We start from the raw sequence: 20553 nt of genomic DNA on the forward strand, positions 1-20553 counted from the left end.
ACGGAATATCGACTCGGCTCGAGCCTTTACGAAACCAAACTTCGCGGGAGAATTTTTCTCGTCGAACGAAAAAAAATGGATACAACGCTCGAGGAACAATCATTTTAATTTTGATCGTTTTTGTAACGTTGTTCGAGTACAGAATTGATAAATTTGCGAGTATTTCAACGTACGTGTACCGTCCAACGTTTATCGAACGAGAATTTTATTCGACGATGTAATTTTCATTCTTCTAATTTTTCTAACGTTGTTCGTGTACAGTGTTGCTATATTCGCGAGTATTTTGATACTTTATTTCCCGTAAATTGTCCAAAAGAGAAAAATTAAAGTCGAAAGGTTGAGAACGTAATTGACAATTGTCTCAAGTCGTACAATGCTCGAGCAGTGTACGATAATTGCAATTTATTCGTTATCGGTTAAAAATTGTTGCATCAGAATTTTCGAGAGTTATAAATAATGGAAATGTAGCACGAAGAACAATATTCGATACTGTGAAGCAATTGGAGCATGATTTCACCTTGGACGTCGTAATCCGGACATTGCCAAATAGTGTGGATTAAATGTTTATGTATTTTTGAATCGTGCTGCGAATATTCCACTAAACGTTGTACAGAGGGGACACCGTTTTGTTTAGCTCTTGTGCGAGAGTACCGAGTAATTATGCATGGTGTTCCCGAAATAAGGGACTTATGATACTATATATTAGGGTTTCTCATTCCGTGGTAATTAAAGGAAGATTTAGTGGTACGTGAATAACAGTGGTGGATGATCTTTTTGATTTGTAGCCCCACGTTATCGATTGCTCGACCAAAGAATATATGAAATTAGAAGGTGCATTCATCGGCGCATACTTCTATGCTGTATTTAAGCAACAAATATAGAACGGCACTCACTCTGGAGTCCAATTTACGTTCGATATTACGTAACACAGAACCAGATAGTAAGGAACGAATTTCCGTCACACGAGCTCGAGTCTCGCATTAAATCACTATCTTAATAAGCCGTTTCATAGTTAATTTTGTGTAATATTTATTACTGGTTTTCATCAATTTTTCTACGATAAATGACATTAAAATATCAATAACTCACCCACGTAGACTTGTATAATTTACAATTACCAAACGTTTCGAGTACGTTTCCTCTTTCAATATTTATCATTGAAACCGAAATTGTTGAATTTTCGTGTTCGTAATTTGTGTCTTAAAATTTTGAAAATTCCTGCTACGTACTTGTATCGTACCACACTGTTAAGTGAAATAGTTATTTCATCGAGCTTAAACGTTGATTCGTAAAAATTCAAATTTGTGACTTTATTGTTTAAAATTCGTACCGGGAAGAAAATGTTCAAGCGGCAAAATTGTAGGAAAATTCCTTCGGTACTTTGAATTTTACAACCTTGTTCAACTGTGCCTGCGCCTGCAGACTTGCGCGAAGACGAGAAGTGGTGGGGGAAGCCAAACTGCAGAGTAGGGATAGCCACGTTCTATAGTGGGGAGCAGCCCTTAGTGACCTTGATGGGTCAATGATTTTGTTCCAACTGGAGAAACACGGGCAACCTTTTCGCCGAAAATTACTTGGAATTCTACCTGTTCGAGGCACATTGTCAAAAATACCAACTTACCCTTATCGTTTCAATTCTTACTGTCATCCAACCCCTAACCTATTAAATTAACGACGAGTGAAATGAAATCGTAAGACAAAAGTGATTCGATCGCGTCATTCCCTAATCTACTCGTTCCAAGATTTTCGTCGTTAAGTAACTTCTAGAAACCGAAACCCTGAAAACAAGATTTACCATTCGAATATTTATAGATTCGCGTAACGATTTAGAATAAACTTGGAAAATCTGTTTTCTTCGTATCGGAGACCTTCCGTGGATTCGAGCCTCGAGACTTCGATTCGCGATTCGTTCGACTATTTTCAACGCGATATCGTACGACCGAGAACCGAACGAAGGTTTTCGTGTTCTATATTTCAACGTAACGAATTTCTTTCGTTGCACGCCGACGGACAAATTGCACGATCGCGACGTTGCAAAACCTAGAGCGGGCCTCGAATTAACGGCATCTTCTTGCCACCGAAAGGCTAAAGGGCGGTCTCGCGGCCGACCTTTTTAAATAAAAAAGTCACGTACACGTGGCTGGTACGAGTGCTCCATTACACCTTACGACCTTAAGCATCCTGGGCAAGGACGCTCGCCGAGAGACGCGATACGTCACCAACGGGCGTCCAACGTCACGAGGGCGCCTCCGGTGACGTCAGTGGCGTGCCGAACGAGATTAGATTCGCGAGGGTTTTATCCGCAGCCCGTGCGTTTTCTGTCCTCGCCTCGCGATTAAAATGCCGCATCGTATTCCGGATCCAATCGTTGCCAGTAACTACGGCCACGAGACGCTACGACTGACCTTAAAATCGATCCCAAACGAGACAGATCGACGTCTCGAATCGTTGCTAACATTTTTCGTGGCTCGAGTTACCAGAGTACACGGTTGTCGAACAACCAACCGGTTTTAAAATTCGAAATCCGATTTTTCGATCGGTGGCGTTTCGAAGTTCCCGCGCTTTATTATCGAACGATTGAACGATCGAAATTTTTGGCGTATAAAAATTGAATGGACAATCATTGAACGATTAATGTTCGAGGTTGGAGGACATTTAGCTGACCGAAATCCCGGTTAGCCAAAATTTGATGACTGAAATTTGGGCAAGTAACAATCGAGCGATGAAAAAATTGGATGTTTATAATGTCGGTGACCGGAATTTGGGTTGGCGAAAATTTAGGTGACCATAATACGGGTTAGCCAAAATTTAATGAGCGAAATTTTGGGCGAGCAATAATCGAGTGAACAAACATTGAACGATCCGTAATTCGAGTAACGAAAATTTGTATTGGTAAAGATTGACTGGGAATCAGGTGTTTAAAAAGTGGACGATGCAAATTTTTCATCCGTGTATCGTCGTACGGTCTCTGACTCGGTTGTGCCTAAGAAGCAAAAAGTGGGCAGAAAAATAGTTTACTCGATCAACCAGCGGGGAGTCGATCCCGTTAGGTCGATACTCGGGCATAATTTCGCCGATTCTTACGGATTCAAAGTTTTTTTTTCTCTTCACTTTTTCAATTTTCCGTTGCAACCCGCTCCCGAACGGGAAAACAGCTGCGCATGAGAATGATCGCGCGAACGGCCGCGTCGCCGTTGCGTTTCCGTTTTGCTACATTGTGGAACAACGGAATCGGAAGCGTAACGAGAAAATGAACTGTTATTATCAACACCGTCTGCGTTTAATCGTGAGTTACGACGTCTGCACGCCTCGCGTAGCTATGAAAAGGCACGATAGGACACCTTGAGGTCGTGGCATGCGCCACGATAGGCCAGCCACCGTGCATGCATAGCGGCTAGGCCCGTAGCCTGTGTGTTGCATAGCGCGGAGAAGGGAGAGACAAGTGAACAAGGAAAACAGAGAGTCGTAGGGGTGGGGTAGCGCTGGCCCGGGGGGGTTGGCCCGGAGGAGGGGGAAAGGAGGGGTTAGAGGGAGGGGGAGGGGCACCGCGCACGGAAAAAGAGAGAGCACGGAGCCCGCAAAAAGGGAAGAGTGGTAAAGGTGAACGATAGAGGAAGAGGTATAGACCGGGAGAAATGAAGAGACGATGGAGAGGACCGAGAACAGAGGGGGTGTACGGGGGATAATAAAAGAAAAGGGAACGGGGGGAACTGGAATGAAGAGAGGAAAGGGAGAAAAAGACGAGTTTATAAAGGGAGTCGGGAAGAGAGAGGCGAAACGGTCGAAGAAACGAGAGAAAGAGTTCCTCTTCGATGGCAAGGCGTTCAGTGTTGCAGCCAGCAGCGGCATAAATCGGGCGAAGGGAAAACTTTTTGGGCGCGGAGTTACCAGTCGGTATCCACCGCGCTCGTATATGCACGTACACACATATGTGTATGCGGTTTTATCTGGCGGTACTCGGGGATGTTGCGGGTTGATTTATCGCCTGTCGTTGCCATGGAAACCTCGGCGTGACCGGCTTGCGCGACACCCTCATATCCGAGTCGACTCTCTGCTTTGCCCTCCCTCTTGGTTCGTTCTCTCTCTCTCTCTCTCTCTCTGGTTCGCGTGCGCGCGCGTTTGCTCTTTCTCTCTCTCTCTTCATCGTTCCTCTCTCTTCGTCGCTCCCTCAACGGTACCACTCTCGTTCGTACCCTCTTCCACCAAGGTCCGTCCGTTTTCCGTCTCGTCCGCACTCCGACGTGCCTATCTGTTCCAGCTATCTCCCTCGATTATCCTTCGTCTCTGTCCCACACCCCTGTCTCTTCACCCCTGCTTCCTCCTCCTGCCTTCCTCTTTCTTCGGGAATATGTATATTCGGGCTACGTCTCTCCTTATTGCATTCCCGCTCTATTTGTCTTTACACCGTATCACCGTCCCTGTTGTCTCTGCTTCCGTCTCCGTTCATCCTGGCTACCTCTCCACCGCCGCCCCGTGTTTCTCACCTTCCACGTCTCGGCGTTTCCCTTTCTTGCTCTCGTCGCGCTTCTTCCCGCGCGCCATCTCCGTTCCTCTTACGTACGTACCCACACCCGCGTCCCGTTCATTTATCTCCTTCTCGACGTCGTTTCCTTTCTTTTTCCATTCCACTTCGTAGCCTCCCTCTTTCTGGTCCGTGCTACTACCACCGTCTCTACGCTTCTCTCATGTGCGTGTTTGTGTACGTGTGTGTCCCCTGCCCCGTAGCCGCGCGTCTTTCTCCTTTCTTCGTCGTTCCTTTTCTCCCTCGGGAACCGATGGCTTCGGCTTCACCCACGCCTCGACGACGAAACCCCACTCCGTCGGCCTCTAACCTCCCCGACCGCCCTTTGCCGCGCTCCTTGCTCGCGCACTTACCATACACCGTGCGTCTCTCTCCCGCTGTCAGCCGTCGCTCTCCTCCTCCTCTCTCCCCTCTACCGACCACTTAGCCGACCGACCAACCACCCATCCACCTACCTAACCCACCTACCCGCTCGCCCACCCTTCCTTTCCATCCACCCACTCTCATCTTCCCTTCGATATGCACCCCACGCTACTATCAGCTTCTACTCCCACACGCGAGCTTGAAACCCCCCAGAGGAACGTCAAGGAGGCGACTACCGGTGGAGTTCTCTGCAAAGAACGAGAACTCCGCCACCTCTCCCCCTCCCCCGCCCGCCGCCCTTTCCCTCCTCTACGCCCCGCTTTCGTTCTCCTCGTCCCGTCTAACAGCCCCTCGTTGCTTTTGCTCTCTCCTCCATCCTCCGCCGCGCACTCCGCCAATCGAGTGTCGACTGGCTGGTGGCTGGTGCACGTTCGCGCTGCTGCACAGCCCCGATCGTTCTGCACGATCTAGATAAAGAGCGTTATCTAACCGTGCGGCTAATTAACTGGGTCCTCTCGTCTAGTTATCAGCCGGAGTACATTTCTTCCTTCGGCTCTCGATGCGACTGCTAACCGATGTCAAGACGTGACTTCCACCTTTTTCCTTTCTTTGTATCAACCGGAATGGACACTGCTATGGCCATTAACCGGGCGGGGAGGGGGGAGGGGCGCTCCTCTCGCGGTTTTAAGGCAGATTCACACTTATCGAAACACTCTTCGATGGAGATCCGCGCGGAGGTAATCACACGTGTCACAGTCGAGACACGACAGGATCGTTTCGTGGTGTATTTCGGGTGGCGGTTCGTCGACGAACGACAGTGTGAATCCGCCTTTAGCTGCGTTCTGAATGATCAATGATGCCAGGACGGCGCACGGAAGCTCCTATATAGCTTCCACGTACTCACTTATTTAGGCACCAACTGTGAGCGAGATTAATTCCGCCGATGAGACGAGAAGGCTTCCTGCTTCAACGTCGACGAACGTAACTTTTCGTTCCCGATTCCTTTCGATTTCCGATTGCCACGGGATTCACCGGGAACGATGGCTATTTTTTTTATTATCGACGGAGTCTACATCGCTGCGAAATTATTCCCATTGTTCCGTCATACGGAACGAAGATAAGAGAACGTACGTGAAAATTGTATTTATAGGTTAGAATACTGTCTACCGAAAATCTAACGCGCAAGATGTTCGTTGCAGCGACGTGACGTTACCGGCTGCGGATAATCTCCACTCGTCGTGTATTCTGCGCCGGAGGACCACGATATTTTATCCTTGGCGCATCGAGTCAGACCAAACAAAAATTCCCTAGAGTTATGAAAGACGCGAGAGGCTGGCTGCCACGGATTGGCAGTTTTGTCGTGTAACCCATTGGCGATCGTTCGCGTGAACATTGAAAAGTTCAGCGTAAATGTCGACCGGCAGTCATCCGTTGTCCCAGTCTCTCCCACGATTTCGAACGCGAGCCGGTGCGTGACTGAAGGAGGATCGATTGGCATATGCGGGCCCAATTAGAGATTCAGTCGAGAATTACGAAAGCCCCACTACGGTTAGATTACTTTCTTGAAAGACGAGTTTCATAACGAGTTCAATTACTTTCACGAATAATGTTCCCCGTTACCAGGAGCCTGGCTCGCGACTGGCACAAAACAGCTAATTGCCGGGTTTAGGAATTTCCGCAATGACAATCTTTCCCGGCGTAGGCAAGAACTGAATTTAATTAGTAGAAATCTATCGCGATTTCGCTGCTCGTTCGGATTCGTATCAATTTTACGTTTCGTTGTGTTCTATCCACTGTTTTCGTACTTTGGCCGGATTTTTATTACTCGAAAAAATTGTATTCCATTCGTCTCGAACGAGACCGGTAATATCCATACGAATAACCAGGAAGCTTCCGATGATACGTAGATAAATTTTCCCGACGACGATGATCGATTCGAAAAAGTTATTTTCGATTCGGTAAAAATCGCATCGCGATAATTACTTATACGTAGAGCCGTACTGCATTACCAGCGCTCGGTAAGGAAGTCACGCGTAAGATAATTCGTATTCTTTATCGATTCTCGTCGCGGGTAATTAATAATTTTCACTGTCCCCGGAATGTTTACCACGATGTAATGCTCCGATGCGTTACGTTAACGCGTTGCTCGATGGAAGATCAACACACACCGATGTTTCACGGAAGAGGTAGTATACTCGACGATAGACTATATAGATAACCTCGGGCGTACGAACCTTACGTCGATACACGGCTATCGATTTCTTTCAGTAAAGAAGACACGCGAGTTGCGAAGACATTGCGCGATGCCACGACGAAAACATTTTACCATTCAAGGGAGACGTGTACACGAAATTTACGCCTTCGAATGGAACTCGACGAATCAACGTACACGTAGAATAATCGAACGGAACGTTTATCGAACGAATTGTGTACGGTGACTTCCACGTTGGGATAAACTCGAAGTTGACTAGATCTGCTTCTTTTTCTACCGTCGCGCGTTGAAAGCAGAAATGAGAAACGGAAACGTACGGTCGAGTGCGAGACTCGACGACGTTATGGAGGATAATAGCGATACGTCGAGAGAGGAGAGATGGAAAATGTAAGGGCAGGGCGCTGGACCAAGGCGAAGAGAATATTCCCGAGGCTTCGTTGTCGGTCTCATTGTTATCGACCCGCTGGTATTCCCCGGCGTCATTGGTAGCGCGATCACGTGGTGTCTATCGCCTTCCAACCAGTCAGCTCTCCCGTACAATGCACACCATTGACGTAACTTTAAGCAGTCCTGCGTGAAAGGTCATAGGCGCAACTCGAATATAATCGACGCTTTATATGCATTCTCAAATCTTTGCACCGCGAGCCGTACAAAAATTACTTAACCCTTTGCACTCGGGGGACGACTCTCGGTCGTCTACTTTAACGTAGTCTTTTTAATACCGGAGACTTTCTGGTGCCACGAGATGAAAATTTTACGTTCTTTAAAATGCAAAACTACTTGAAATATTCACACGGGAATGTTGCATCGCGAATTATTATTTATGCTAGAATTTTTACATTTGATTCGAAAGATTTTTTTTTTAAATTTGTGAGTGTAAAGAGTTGTTACGTATTTGTTTTAAAGTTGGATACGATGCACGGATAGGGGGATGGAACTATCTCAGGGACAGAATATCTTGATTTTTGCATTCGATACGTTTTGCAACGGTTATGGTACTGATAATTGAATTGTATTTAATTTTGAAGTTGATCGATCGATCTTTCAGTTTTTGGTACATCACTGAGATTAGAAAACGAGCGAAGGGAGTATTTTGTATTGAAATATGTCGAAAAATATTGTTTGATGTTGCTGGTATTATGGAAATGGAAACGATAATAAATACGTTAAAAATTACAAATGGTTTCTTTCAATTTTTCCCAGCATGTAAGAATAAGTTTGAGAAATATTATGGTTCAATGTATCTTGTGATATTATTTACAAAATATCTAATCTATATTTTGGAGCTTTTGTTAGACACGTTATCAAATGATAAAATTATTTGAGCGGATGATCTTCGATTATTTTATCCAATCGAATAGACGATAATAATCTCTGAAAGGAAATAACTTAATCAGAATTTTCGATCACTTTGCAACATTTAAAATACGATTTCTTGCGATTAAAATATTTTGAAAATAATTTTAATTCGATTTGTTTTTATTCCGTTTCGACTGAAATATTTTAAAGATGATTCTGTGGAATACTTTCAATACTAAATAATTTTAAGATATTAGAAATTTCACTTATCGATGAAATCGTTCGAGGAAATAACCTCCTAATTATTCCCAGCAGTATGTACGCCCGTGGTTTTTCATTAATAAATTGGAACGTTGGTACATCTTCCTAATCGATTGAATGATTCAACAAGGTATAACGTATAGATTAACGATCCGAAACTGATAATATTCGGAACAGTTTCTTTCCATGGACGTTTTAATTAAGCCAGATAATGGCGAACTATCGACAGCTCGTACTGCGCATAGATGCAAACCAGGTTGCATATAATTAGGCACTGCATGGAAAACGGCACGGCGCTGGTGCTTTTGATATGATAATTAACAACATGACTACAGATTCGAGTCGTACGTACGTAAACATAATAAATTTCGATCTCGGCTGACGTTAAGATATAACACATGGTAAATCTTCATTCTTTGGTCACGCACGGAAATCTGATTTGCATACACGCGAAAAGTAAAGAGAACATGGAACAATCGATGCTCGAGATCGTTCGTACGGTGTTTCGTGTCCACGAGGAGAGTAGAAAGAAATTTTTACGAAATATTACATTTCCAAAATGTGTATCCTTTTTTTATAAGTTCGATTTTCATCGTTGGTAGGTTGTTATCAATTTTGCACAAGGTGTCGTTATTTTTATAGAAAACCGGACAAAGCGTCGCGATAAGGAATGCATGTTATCTGTCACAAAGGACGACCATAGTTCTCAAGGAGGTGTTATAAAAAATTATAAAATGCGGGAATACGTCACGTTTGAATTTTTTAAGAAATCAGTGCCACCGGTGTATATATATAAGCTCGAAGGAATATTCGCCGGGAAAATATTGCCTGTGTCACTTTCCGTCTCAACTGTCTTAGAGCGAGTTCGTTATGTCGCACTTCGCAGCATGGATTCCTTTGCTGATATTGATCGGAACTGTCAGGTCACAGGTTAGATTTGCTATAGCTTTTACCATGTTTTGAAAGTCTCTTTACGTAAATGTCACCAATGTTTACTAAAAACTTATCATCTACTTTTTGATCTCCCTTTTGTTTAAAGAATATTTGAATCAATTTTATTTTCATAACACACAAGAGTCGAGTGTTTTTAGTTTACTCGTCTGTTTGTAAGTATTCGAGATATAAATATGTATGGAAGATTTTGAGTGTCGATTTGATTGTAACGAGTAACAGTGGGGCACGTAATTATTTATTAATTACAATTTGTCAAGCATCGAGTTGAATTTTGTATTTTTTACACGCGACTTTTAGTTCACCTTCGAAGGATTTCAAATCCATTGAAATCGAAGCTATGGTTCATCTCGTAGTTAGTAAATATTTGTGTTTCATTTTGTTTCGTAGGAACAAGTGTTTTTGGAAGCAGATGTTTTGGAATCAGAGCTTCTGGAACAAGCGTTTGACACTGGTTCACCGAGATTTGGTTTTGGTTTTTTCGATTCTGTGCGACGTTCAATTTGCAATAAGGTTTGCACAGCTCCGAACGAAGCAATGTATATAATGAACTTTGCTTGCGCTGTAAAATGTCCTGAGTTGTATTTGCCTACCAAAACAACAGAATCGTCATCGATAACGTCAAGTTCATCGATGACGTCACCAATGATGACATCAACACCAATTACGCCAACACCAGCACCAACAATGCCAACACCAGCACCAACGATGCCAGCATCAACACCAACGATGTCAGCATCAACACCAATGATGCCAGCATCAACACCAATGATGCCAGCAACAACACCAGCAACAACACCAGCTACAACATCAGCTACAACACCAGCTACAACACCAGCAACAACACCAGCTACAACACCAACAACAACACCAGCTACAACACCAGCTGCAACACCAACAACAATTGTATAATATACTATTTATCATACACACTTTTACAAACATTCCTTCCAAGTTATAAAGTTTCTTTTTTTTTTAAATGCTCTCAACCGTTGGATCTGTTTAATGATACAAACAAGTGAATCGTTTCTAGTGAATTGAGCATTAGTAATATCACTATTTGAAAGCTCAACACTGCAAAACAATTTTGCTACCAACTCGACACAATGTATGTATTCTGATGATTTGTATAATCTCAAATAAATTGTATTATTAACGTTAAATATCGAGTGCCGATATTCATTTATAAATCTTAGGAACTTTCGAATCTGTACGTAGGATGGCGATACTGACACTGATATTTCTGGCACGATAACAAAGATCTCTGTTTTATAGACGATCGCGTATCGAACAAAGTTAATTTTTAATAAGTCGTGAACATCGTTTTATCAAAATGTTAATTTTGTTTGGAACTAATTTATTGGTTGGATCGAACAAACTGTACTTCTGTGACGTCATCCTTCCCCCCCTAAAGTGCACAAAGTACACTTAGTTAAAGTGCCCCTCTAACTGAAAATCGTCTTTGATCAGCATTAGTGAGTACCTTAAAATTTTGAAATGTTTCTCCCTATTTTTTTTAAATGTGCTCCTTTACTCCTGTTATTATTATTATTTTTTAAATATATCCATTTCTCTCCGTTTATTGTTTCCTTCTGAATCTTACCACGTGACTATATGTAACTAGAAATCGTCTTACTTTTTGCTTTCGATACAAATGATTTCTTTCTCCTTGGTTAGATATATCATCGAACAAATATACCGAACAAAGTAAACTTAAAATAAAATTAATTTCAACTTTGCACTTCGTTCTTTGCTCTTTCAGATAATACAACAAATTACTCTTACGTGAACAAACGAATAACTTTACAAGAAAGCGAGCTGGATGTCTAGCATAGTAGTGGTGGGCGTGGCCCGCAGTAGATGAAGCGTCTGACCAATAAACCGAGACCGTAGAACTCGAGCGAGTATCCCGCTGTTCGTTGCCCCCTTTGTCCACGGTTGCTAAGTATAGTTAATTGTATGTGTGAATTTAATTTTAGGTTCATCACGGTGACGTCAAACGAAGACATAGCTTCCGTCACGGAATCTTTGATTTTAAGTTCGATCTAAACTAGTTTCAAGCCTTCAATCTACGAATCTTTGTATTCTGGCACGCAATTATTGATTAATTAATGGATTTCAAAACATCCTATGACTCTGTGTTTTTAGTTCATAAAAGTTACAAATACGCTGCAATAGTCGTTGTCAGCTAATGACGCAATAGAAACATCGATCATTTCATTACTACGTACAAACACGGGATCATCGTTTGAGTATTTAGTCGATGGCACTGTCGTTCGATCCACTGCATATGCAAGTGACCGGCCGTGAAGACGGTCAGAACGGTCAGTAGCTACGGCGCGATAAGAAGTACAATCTTGTATCGTAGAAAACTTTCCTCTCGCGTAACAATGTACAAATCTTGAAATACTTTAACGAAACACAAGAATACGAATGTAACCCTGATACATTTCAATAAATTCATTTCGAGTAACACGAACAGTGTTCTTTCTTTCTCTCTTTGAATACAATATATAGCCGTTAAAGTAGGTGTAACTTCGAAAATATTCTTAACTGTTGTTAAAATATTTCAAGTTGTACGCGTTGCCACACAAAATCTATGAAAATGAATGGAACTTGCATTAGTTATCGAGATCGATAGGTTAGCTAGAACCACGAACGATGTACTGAAACGAGTTTTCTACATTTACTACCTGTACCGACTTCGTTGGTTCAGTTGAATATAGTTTTCAGAATTACCAGTTCTTGAACAAAGAGGTCGCTCGAAAACCATCGGTACTTCACGAGGTCGGTATTTCAGATCGTGTAACACTAACTTCCGTAAGACAAAACGTCTGTTCTATCTGTATTATAAATTACGTTCTTCGATAACCAACAGCTGGCAACGATTGATCTACGATCACGATCGATAATATCCATAATTATTTTACAAAGACTTCAGCCTCTAGTGACTCTCGAGTGTAAATTTCTCGAACTACCACGTGCAAAATATTTATCGTTCTAACGAATACGTGTTTGTTATAATTTCCGGGGGGGAAAATGATTCAATTGTAGAAGATAATACTGCTACTCGTGCGAAACGAATTCCACGTCGGCCAATTTGTTTTCTTTCGCAGAATTAATACGTAGAAAGCGCGAACGAGAACGATTAAATTACGAGAAACGAATATCGCTAACTGTGCGAAATAAATTCATACGTACGCGAGTGTCCCGCGATTGTAATTTAATCCGTACTAATTTGCCGCGGTCACGTGCACCGAGCCGACACTCCACCGAAACTATGAAAGTAGACAACGATGCATCCGCGTGAAAAAATAAGACCTTGCTCCCGTTGTGAAAGTAATCGCAACCTATTACCGAGGAGCGTATGTCCTCTCACTTTCTGCATACGCGCGCACAATGAGCCGCTGGCTGAATTATATCAAACGAGGATTAATACCGTAAAAGGCAGTCGTTATTCATTATAACGAAACAGCTTGGACAGAGGCGTCGATAAATCGTGAACGGTAGAAACGAAACCTCTTCTCGTTTCAGCGTGCTTCGTTCACATGTTGGCGGCCCTTGCTGCTGACGAAATGACAGCTCACCTCGAACGAGTCACTCGTTTCAACGTTATTAACACGTTGATTGCCACGTTGGTCACCGGCGCTACGAACTTGCAACGTTTCTTTACACTGTCCACCGATCGACCAATCTTGATGCAAACTTTGAAACAATGTCGTTAAGAATGCCACGAAAGAACAAATACGTTCCTCAAGTGTCGAATATTTATATTTTTTTTACAATTGAATTCGAACGTCGAGAGTCCATCTCTAGATATGGAAAACTGATGGTGAATTTTCTTTCCAATTTTCTTTCCAATTGTTGATCGTTTTAGGATAGTGTATTTATGCCATTTCTTTTAACAGAATAGTGTATTGCACGTATATTGTGAAAAAAGGAAATCTGATCGGTATATATTGAATAATGATTTTTGTACATTGTGCGAAACAAATAGTGCGATCGTTGGTTGAAGTAAGAATTCAATTTTGGTCGATATTTTCGATTGTAGGTTTTAGATCGAATCCTAATTATTAGGATAAATTCGATGCTTATTGTTTATTTGTGTTTCAGTGTTCTACTCTTATGTTTATTATTGTAGATCTTAGTACGAACCCTACTCAGGATAATTTAACCTTTATCATTCATTTATGTTTCAGTGTGATACTCTTATGTTAATCACAGTAGATCTTATTCGTTGTTAGTATGAATCATAATAAGGATAAATATAACTTTTATCATTCATTTATATTTCAGTATGATACTCTTATACTTATTATTGTAGATTTCAGTCCAAATCCTACTTAAGATAATTTAACCATTATCATTCACTTCTGTTTCAGTGTGATACTCTTACGTTAATCATTGTAGATCTTACTTACTGTTAACACGAATCCTAATAAGGATAAATTTAACATTTATCGCTCGTTTATGTTTCCGTGTGGTACTCTTATGTTAACCATTGTAGATCTTACCACGGCACGACTTTTAATCGGAGTAAATTCAACTCTTATCATTTGTATCGGTGTGATACCATTGTCTTAATCATTGTAGATCTTAACACACCACGAACGGAATGGAAGGTAAGCACTACACATTTCTTCCGTCAATTGTACGGAACATGCAAGAATAAAAGGTGTGCTACCATTTCGTCCAGCACTCTGTGTACAATGCAACCTCCATTTGAACAGAGGCTGCGCTCGTAATGCATGCGGGTGTCCAAGCTGTCTGCGTGGGAGAATAGAAATGACCGGGGCCCCATTATTATCAGGATGGAGCGTCTAGCCGATCTAAATTTAAACCAGCGAAGTCGTATATCGTCGAATTGAAATCTCCTCGTGAATTTTACAATGCAGCGACTGGACATGTTTCGCGCGATTCCAGAACGAGTCGAAAATATTTTAACATATCGAATCGACCACGTACGAGTTATCTTGGTACTCGTAAACGTGGTACTCGACGAAGACCTTACCTGGCGGTCAGCTATAATAAAGGTACATTCGAACGATGTACACGATGTCTTATTTTCGTAATAGAACGTTCGAAAGAGAATTGCAAACAGGATACGATTCCGGTCGGTATAAATTGTAACAATACCTTGTGTTACTTGAACGTGATCTCGATTTTTATTATCGGAATATTGCGACAGTTTTGCTATCTGTCGTTTCAAAGTGGAGCATAATTTGTAACATTGGTATCGTCGATCTCGCGATTCGAACGGAGAATTCAATTAAAGGAAATATCGAACATTTGTTTCAGACGAGATTAAAGTATGTTATGGTTCGTTTAAAGTGGATTCTTTGCGATAAAGTCAACTTTTCGATGTCTTAGATATAATTTACACGTTTTGTTTGTCGAGTTGGCGATCTTTTTCGCGATGATGTTTCAATTATTATTATTATTGAAGATCTTTACTATGCACGTGCGGATAAACGAATAATTCAGATAATTTGCTAAATTGGTAACCGAGGTAATTCTTATCTATTTTTTTTTTGTATATAAAAATTTAATGAAGGTTTTTTTTTGTTATAAAAAAATCGTAGTCTTGTATTGTAATTAAATTGTAATGTTAACGAAGCGAAGAGAAGAAAGTTCGGTTATAAGAAAGCCTTACTAGTGTTCGGATATATGAAACTTTTGTTGCTATTTTGTTGCATACAGTACTCTATGTTAACTGGATCGGATATAGTATATTTTAAGAACAATTATGCTTGTATATTATACTTCATACCGATCATAGTACTATATTATAATCAAATAATGACTTTTATGAGTACTTTCATTTTTCCATCGATTCGACTTTCAAATATCATGATCCAGATGCACGTGAAACTGTTTTTTAAAACATTTTTTTATCCGAGATAAGCTTCGAAACAGATACGATAAACGTTGTGTAATTATTGTAGTTAAATATCCGAGCTCGTTAACGATTGAAGAAAGTACCCGAAATAATTAAGAGATCTCGACGACGGTAAAAGAAATCGAGTATTGTAATTACGAAAAAGATTCGAAAGTAAAAATTAAGAATGACATTTTCGCTCTATTCTAACAATTTTCAATTACCGAAAATTATTTACTGACCACTGCGTTCATTCCAAAGTACGTTACTCATTATATTTTTTATTGCTGAATAAATAGTATCGAATACAATAATAATAGTATTATTATTGTCTTCTTTGGTACTTTTGAAGTATAGTACAGCCAAAAACGGTGTCACGAGACTTAACCTCGATTTCGAGAGACAAAAATCTTTCGTCGATTCGTTGTGTTAAAAATAACATTAGCTGTAAAATACTTCGAGTGCAGAATCGAGCCTACGACCACCGTGTTGCAGAACTTTCATTCTTTTGCATACTTCGCCGGGTGATTCATGTCGGGCGAGTCTATCCCGCGTATCCTGCATCGCTGTATCCTGTTATCACACGTTGCTCGATGTCCTGTTGGCGATCGGTCAGTTGCGAGGTCGCAATTTTAACTTTCGAAGTTCGTTCAATTTTATACTCACGAGGTGTTACGCGAAAGAGATACGAGAAATTTCAAGCACCAGTCCTTCGTACACTACTGGAAACACAATGAGAATCAATGGTTTCGTTCATGTAAAAATTTCTCGAAATTATCTCAAAATTTCTCGAATCATCCACCATTCATCACATTATTATTGAAGATCCTTACTATGTGCGGAGGTATATAAACGAATAATTCAGATAATTTGCTACATTGCTAACCGAAGTAATTCTTATCTATTTTTTTTTTTGGATATAGAAATTTAATAAAGGTTTTTTTCTTATAAAAAATCGTAGTCTTCTATTGTAATTAAATTGTAATGTTAACACGAAGCGAAGAGAAGAAAGTCCGGTTATAAGAAAGCCTTACTAGTGTTCGGATATATGATACTAACTGGTTTTCTTATAAGCGGGGATTAATGTATTTTCTTGTATATAGTACTCAATGTTAGCTGGATCGGATATAGTATATTTTAAGAACGATTATAGTTGTATATTATACTTCATACTGATCATACTACTATATTATAATTTAGAATAACCATACTTCTGTATTATAATTAAATAAAGACCGTTACACAAGTATCCGACATCTGTTCGTATTAATAACTCTTTTACGAGAACTTTCATTTTTCCATCGATTCGACTTTCAAATATCACGATCCAGATTCACGCGAAACTATTTTTTTAAACATTTTTTCATCCGTGATAAGGTTCGAAACAGATACGAAAACGTTGTGCAATTATCGCAATGAAATGTCCGAGCTCGTTAACGATTCAAGAAAGTACCCGAAATAATTAAGAGATCTCGTTGTTGGAATCTATATTCAATGTTAAAATTTCTTCACGAATATTTAAACGTCTAGAGTTGGATTTCTAACGAACGTTTCGTTCGTGAAACGCGAATGGTCTACGAGACATTGATTTTCTTCTTCCATTAGATGCGTCTTTCGATTATTCCGAGTAACGTGTACCGTGGAGGTGTTCAAGAACGGTTGGATAGTTTTAAAGAAGATGGACGACAGACGATAGTTCAAAGTCCAGATCAACACGAGTCGTCGACTGAATGACTGCGCGGAATCATGATACTGAAACGTACCGACAGAGATTCGATCCTCGATACAGAAACGAACTGGTCACGATACATTGATCGAATATCGACTGGGAAACGAATTGGTAAAGATACAAAGCTCGAACGTCTAGTGAAATAATGACACAGAAACGAACTGATAATAATTCAGAGTTAGGTGTTATTGGAACGTTGCTCTTACGTTTGCTCTCTTATACTTTCTTACACTTGTACTCGAGTTTTTGGTGCAACAGTCAGAGGATTGGATAAGGCAATTGTGCCTCGAAGTATGATTCAGATACCGTGACGCAGGGTTTAGATGACGTAGGACTTAGATGACGCAGGAGGGATTGGAAAGGTTGGAGGTTAGACGTTTCTACCTAGAAGGGTTCGTACATTTTGCAAACGTGGTACCGAAGTTTCACGAGTCAGGATTGACCCAACGAGTCTTTAACCCCTTGGGATCTTGTGCATATCACTTCAAGCACTAATCAATATTTTCCAACCCATTGAAAATGTAACAAAAAATTCGATTGTATTACGTGTGTCGTGTATAATAATATACATCTATTGTTTCATTTAATATTGAGGTATTTACGAGTTGCTTCTTATCTGCTTCACTTTTCTACAACCTGAGATCACACGCTCGTTGTATTGTACACATAGAAAACAAAAATACACGAATAAAAGAAATGATTGAAAATTACTTTCGTAATGTTCCTTCTGTAGCTTTAAAAACTAAATTTCACTTCATCGGTGTAAAATTGTGAATGGTTTCCTTCTCCGTACTAAATACTCAACCGAATATATTTCAAAATCGAATCCATCGCGAGAACTATTGAAAAAAAATCACATAAAAAGTTTACGCAATGTTTCATAAAGAAACGTTCTTAATCTTCCCGAAAAATGATTCCCCGTTGGAAATATCCATATAAATGCTTCGCGATCGTGATACATTCTCTTGGTTTCGAGCTTGAGAATGAACTCGACTACGGTGGGTGAAACGAGATTTTGTATATAAATTCCGGTAAACGTTCACAATTGCTCGATTGCGTATCGATATCAAGTCCATCGATGAAAATAACCGAGAGAGAGAGAGAGAGAGAGAAAAAAAAACACAAAGAAACGAAAAAGGAAAGTTGTTAAAAGTCCGCGAGGAATTGTCAGCCTCGATCGATACGACGTTGTGTCGTCAGTAATCCGAAACGGAGAGCGTGCGCTGAGTAAGCGATAAAGTAAAGGATAATGTTAACGCGTAAATTACACCTCGCGCGATTCAGTCAATCAAACGCTCTGGGAAACTTGGGACCGGTGGCTACTCAGTTCGGACGAAAACTGGGTCAGAACACGCAACAGTACGTCTACTAAAACTTCCTTCTCTCTCTCTTGCATCTCGTTATCGTTCGCTCGTTTCTTCTCTCGCCATCGAGTTGCTGCTGCTGCTGCCAGGCTGTCGGTCTCGTTTCAAGCACGCGCTCGCGCGTCTCTGGCTTTCAGCTTCGGCCAGCGTCGAGATTTACCTCCGAGAGACAAACGAGCTATTTAGATTGCTATCGATCGATGCTCCGATAAATACGCTCCGCGTCGGTCCCCCTTTTCACGTGTCTACGCTCAACGATCCGGTGAGGAGGACAAGAACTCAGGGAAGAGAAAGCTCCGTAGAACAATGGGCGGTACCGTGCGTGAAATCAAACCAGAATCGAGCGATCTGGACAAACTGGACAAACTACCGATTGTAAGGAACACACTGGGGCGATTTATTGGGTCGCGGGATCGTACGATCGTTTCGCGCTGTCGAATCGTTAGGACCTTGCGAGACATTCTAATTATTTTCTTTTTCTTTTCTTTTCTTTTCGAGTTAGTTTAAATTCGTATCGATAGGAGACTTTTGTCGTTGTTGCAAAGAAATCCAAATTATTTTCTTTTTTCTTTCTGTTTTTTTTCTTTTCAAGTTAGTTTAAATTCGTATCGATAGGAGACTTTTGTCGTTGTTGCAAAGAAATTCAAATTCTTTTCTTTTTTTCTTCAAGTTAGTTTAAATTCGTATCGATACGAGACTTTTGTCGTTGTTGCCAAGAAATTCGAATTCTTTTCTTTTTTTCTTCAGGTTAGTTTAAATTCGTATTTATACGAGACTTTTGTCGTTGTTGCAAAGGAATTCAAATTCTTTTCTTTTTTTTTTTTCTTTTCAAGTTAGTTTAAATTCGTATCGATAGGAGACTTTTGTCGTTGTTGCAAAGAAATTCAAATTCTTTTCTTTTTTCTTTCTTTCTTTCTTTTTCTTTTCAAGTTAGTTTAAATTCGTATCGATAGGAGACTTTTGTCGTTGTTGCAAAGAAATTAAAATTCTTTTCTTTTTTTCTTCAGGTTAATTTAAATTCGTATTTATACGAGACTTTTGTCGTTGTTGCAAAGAAATTCAAATTCTTTTCTTTTTTCTTCAAGTTAGTTTAAATTCGTATCGATACGAGACTTTTGTCGTTGTTGCAAAGAAATTCAAATTTTTTTTCTTTTTTTCTTCAAGTCAGTTTAAATTCGTATCGATACGAGACTTTTGTCGTTGTTGCCAAGAAATTCGAATTCTTTTCTTTTTTTCTTCAAGTCAGTTTAAATTCGTATCGATACGAGACTTTTGTCGTTGTTGCAAAGAAATATTACTCTGCAGTTACCACGTTGAGCGATGCAAAAATCATCGCGTATCCACGTTCGTCGTGATTGTTGAATCACCGGTGGCTCGAAAAGTACATTATTGATCGAAAGAGGTAATAGTCGAACGGAGCAAGGTCTGAATTATCTACGGTGACTTGTTATAGTAGACGCTCGATGGTCGGAGAATTTCTGACCTCTTTGAATTTTTCGAAACGCTCCACAATTTTTTACTCAACGTACTTTAATTTTTTTACTCAATTCGTTTAGTTTTATTTCCACGCGTTACTTTCGTTGCAGAGACGGGTTCGTTCGCAATGCTTACTCCGGGGTGTGGTCAACATTTTGTTTCTTCATTTGTGAAATATTTACGTGATTGAAATTTTGATTTTTAGTCGACAGATAATGTTACTTTAATTCTTATGCTCGACGAATAATGTTACTTCAATTCTTATACTCGACAGATAATGTTACTTTAATTCTTATGCTCGACGAATAATGTTACTTTAATTCTTATACTCGACAGATAATGTTACTTTAATTCTTACACTCGACAGACAAACAATTTACTTCAATTCTTCCACTCGATACACGATAAATCACCATAATTCTTCTATTCAGTGGATAGAAAATTACGTTGAATCTCATATTCAACAGATAACGTTTGATTCGTTAAAATTGATAACGT

The 20553-nt window shown here is 40.4% G+C and overlaps 2 protein-coding genes and 1 long non-coding RNA gene across 3 annotated transcripts in view; 2 read left to right on the top strand and 1 right to left on the bottom strand.

The window, feature by feature from the left end:
- Window positions 1-20553, bottom strand: part of Cep290 (Centrosomal protein 290kDa) — a 171917-nt gene that overhangs the window by 50008 nt on the left and 101356 nt on the right. The window lies entirely within an intron of this gene.
- On the top strand, window positions 6170-8186 carry LOC143150262 (uncharacterized). The gene is made up of 2 exons (XR_012993007.1): window positions 6170-7071; window positions 7154-8186. It is a non-coding gene; the product is annotated as an uncharacterized LOC143150262 (long non-coding RNA).
- LOC143150352 (uncharacterized) lies at window positions 9507-10552 on the top strand. Its single transcript, XM_076318547.1, has 2 exons — window positions 9507-9587; window positions 9999-10552. Exons 1-2 carry the CDS (start codon window positions 9528-9530, stop codon window positions 10518-10520), a joined length of 582 nt encoding a protein of 193 aa, XP_076174662.1. The 5' UTR covers window positions 9507-9527; the 3' UTR covers window positions 10521-10552.

The sequence above is a fragment of the Ptiloglossa arizonensis genome, chromosome 8 (assembly GCF_051014685.1).
Source record: "Ptiloglossa arizonensis isolate GNS036 chromosome 8, iyPtiAriz1_principal, whole genome shotgun sequence".
NCBI lineage: Eukaryota > Metazoa > Arthropoda > Insecta > Hymenoptera > Colletidae > Ptiloglossa > Ptiloglossa arizonensis.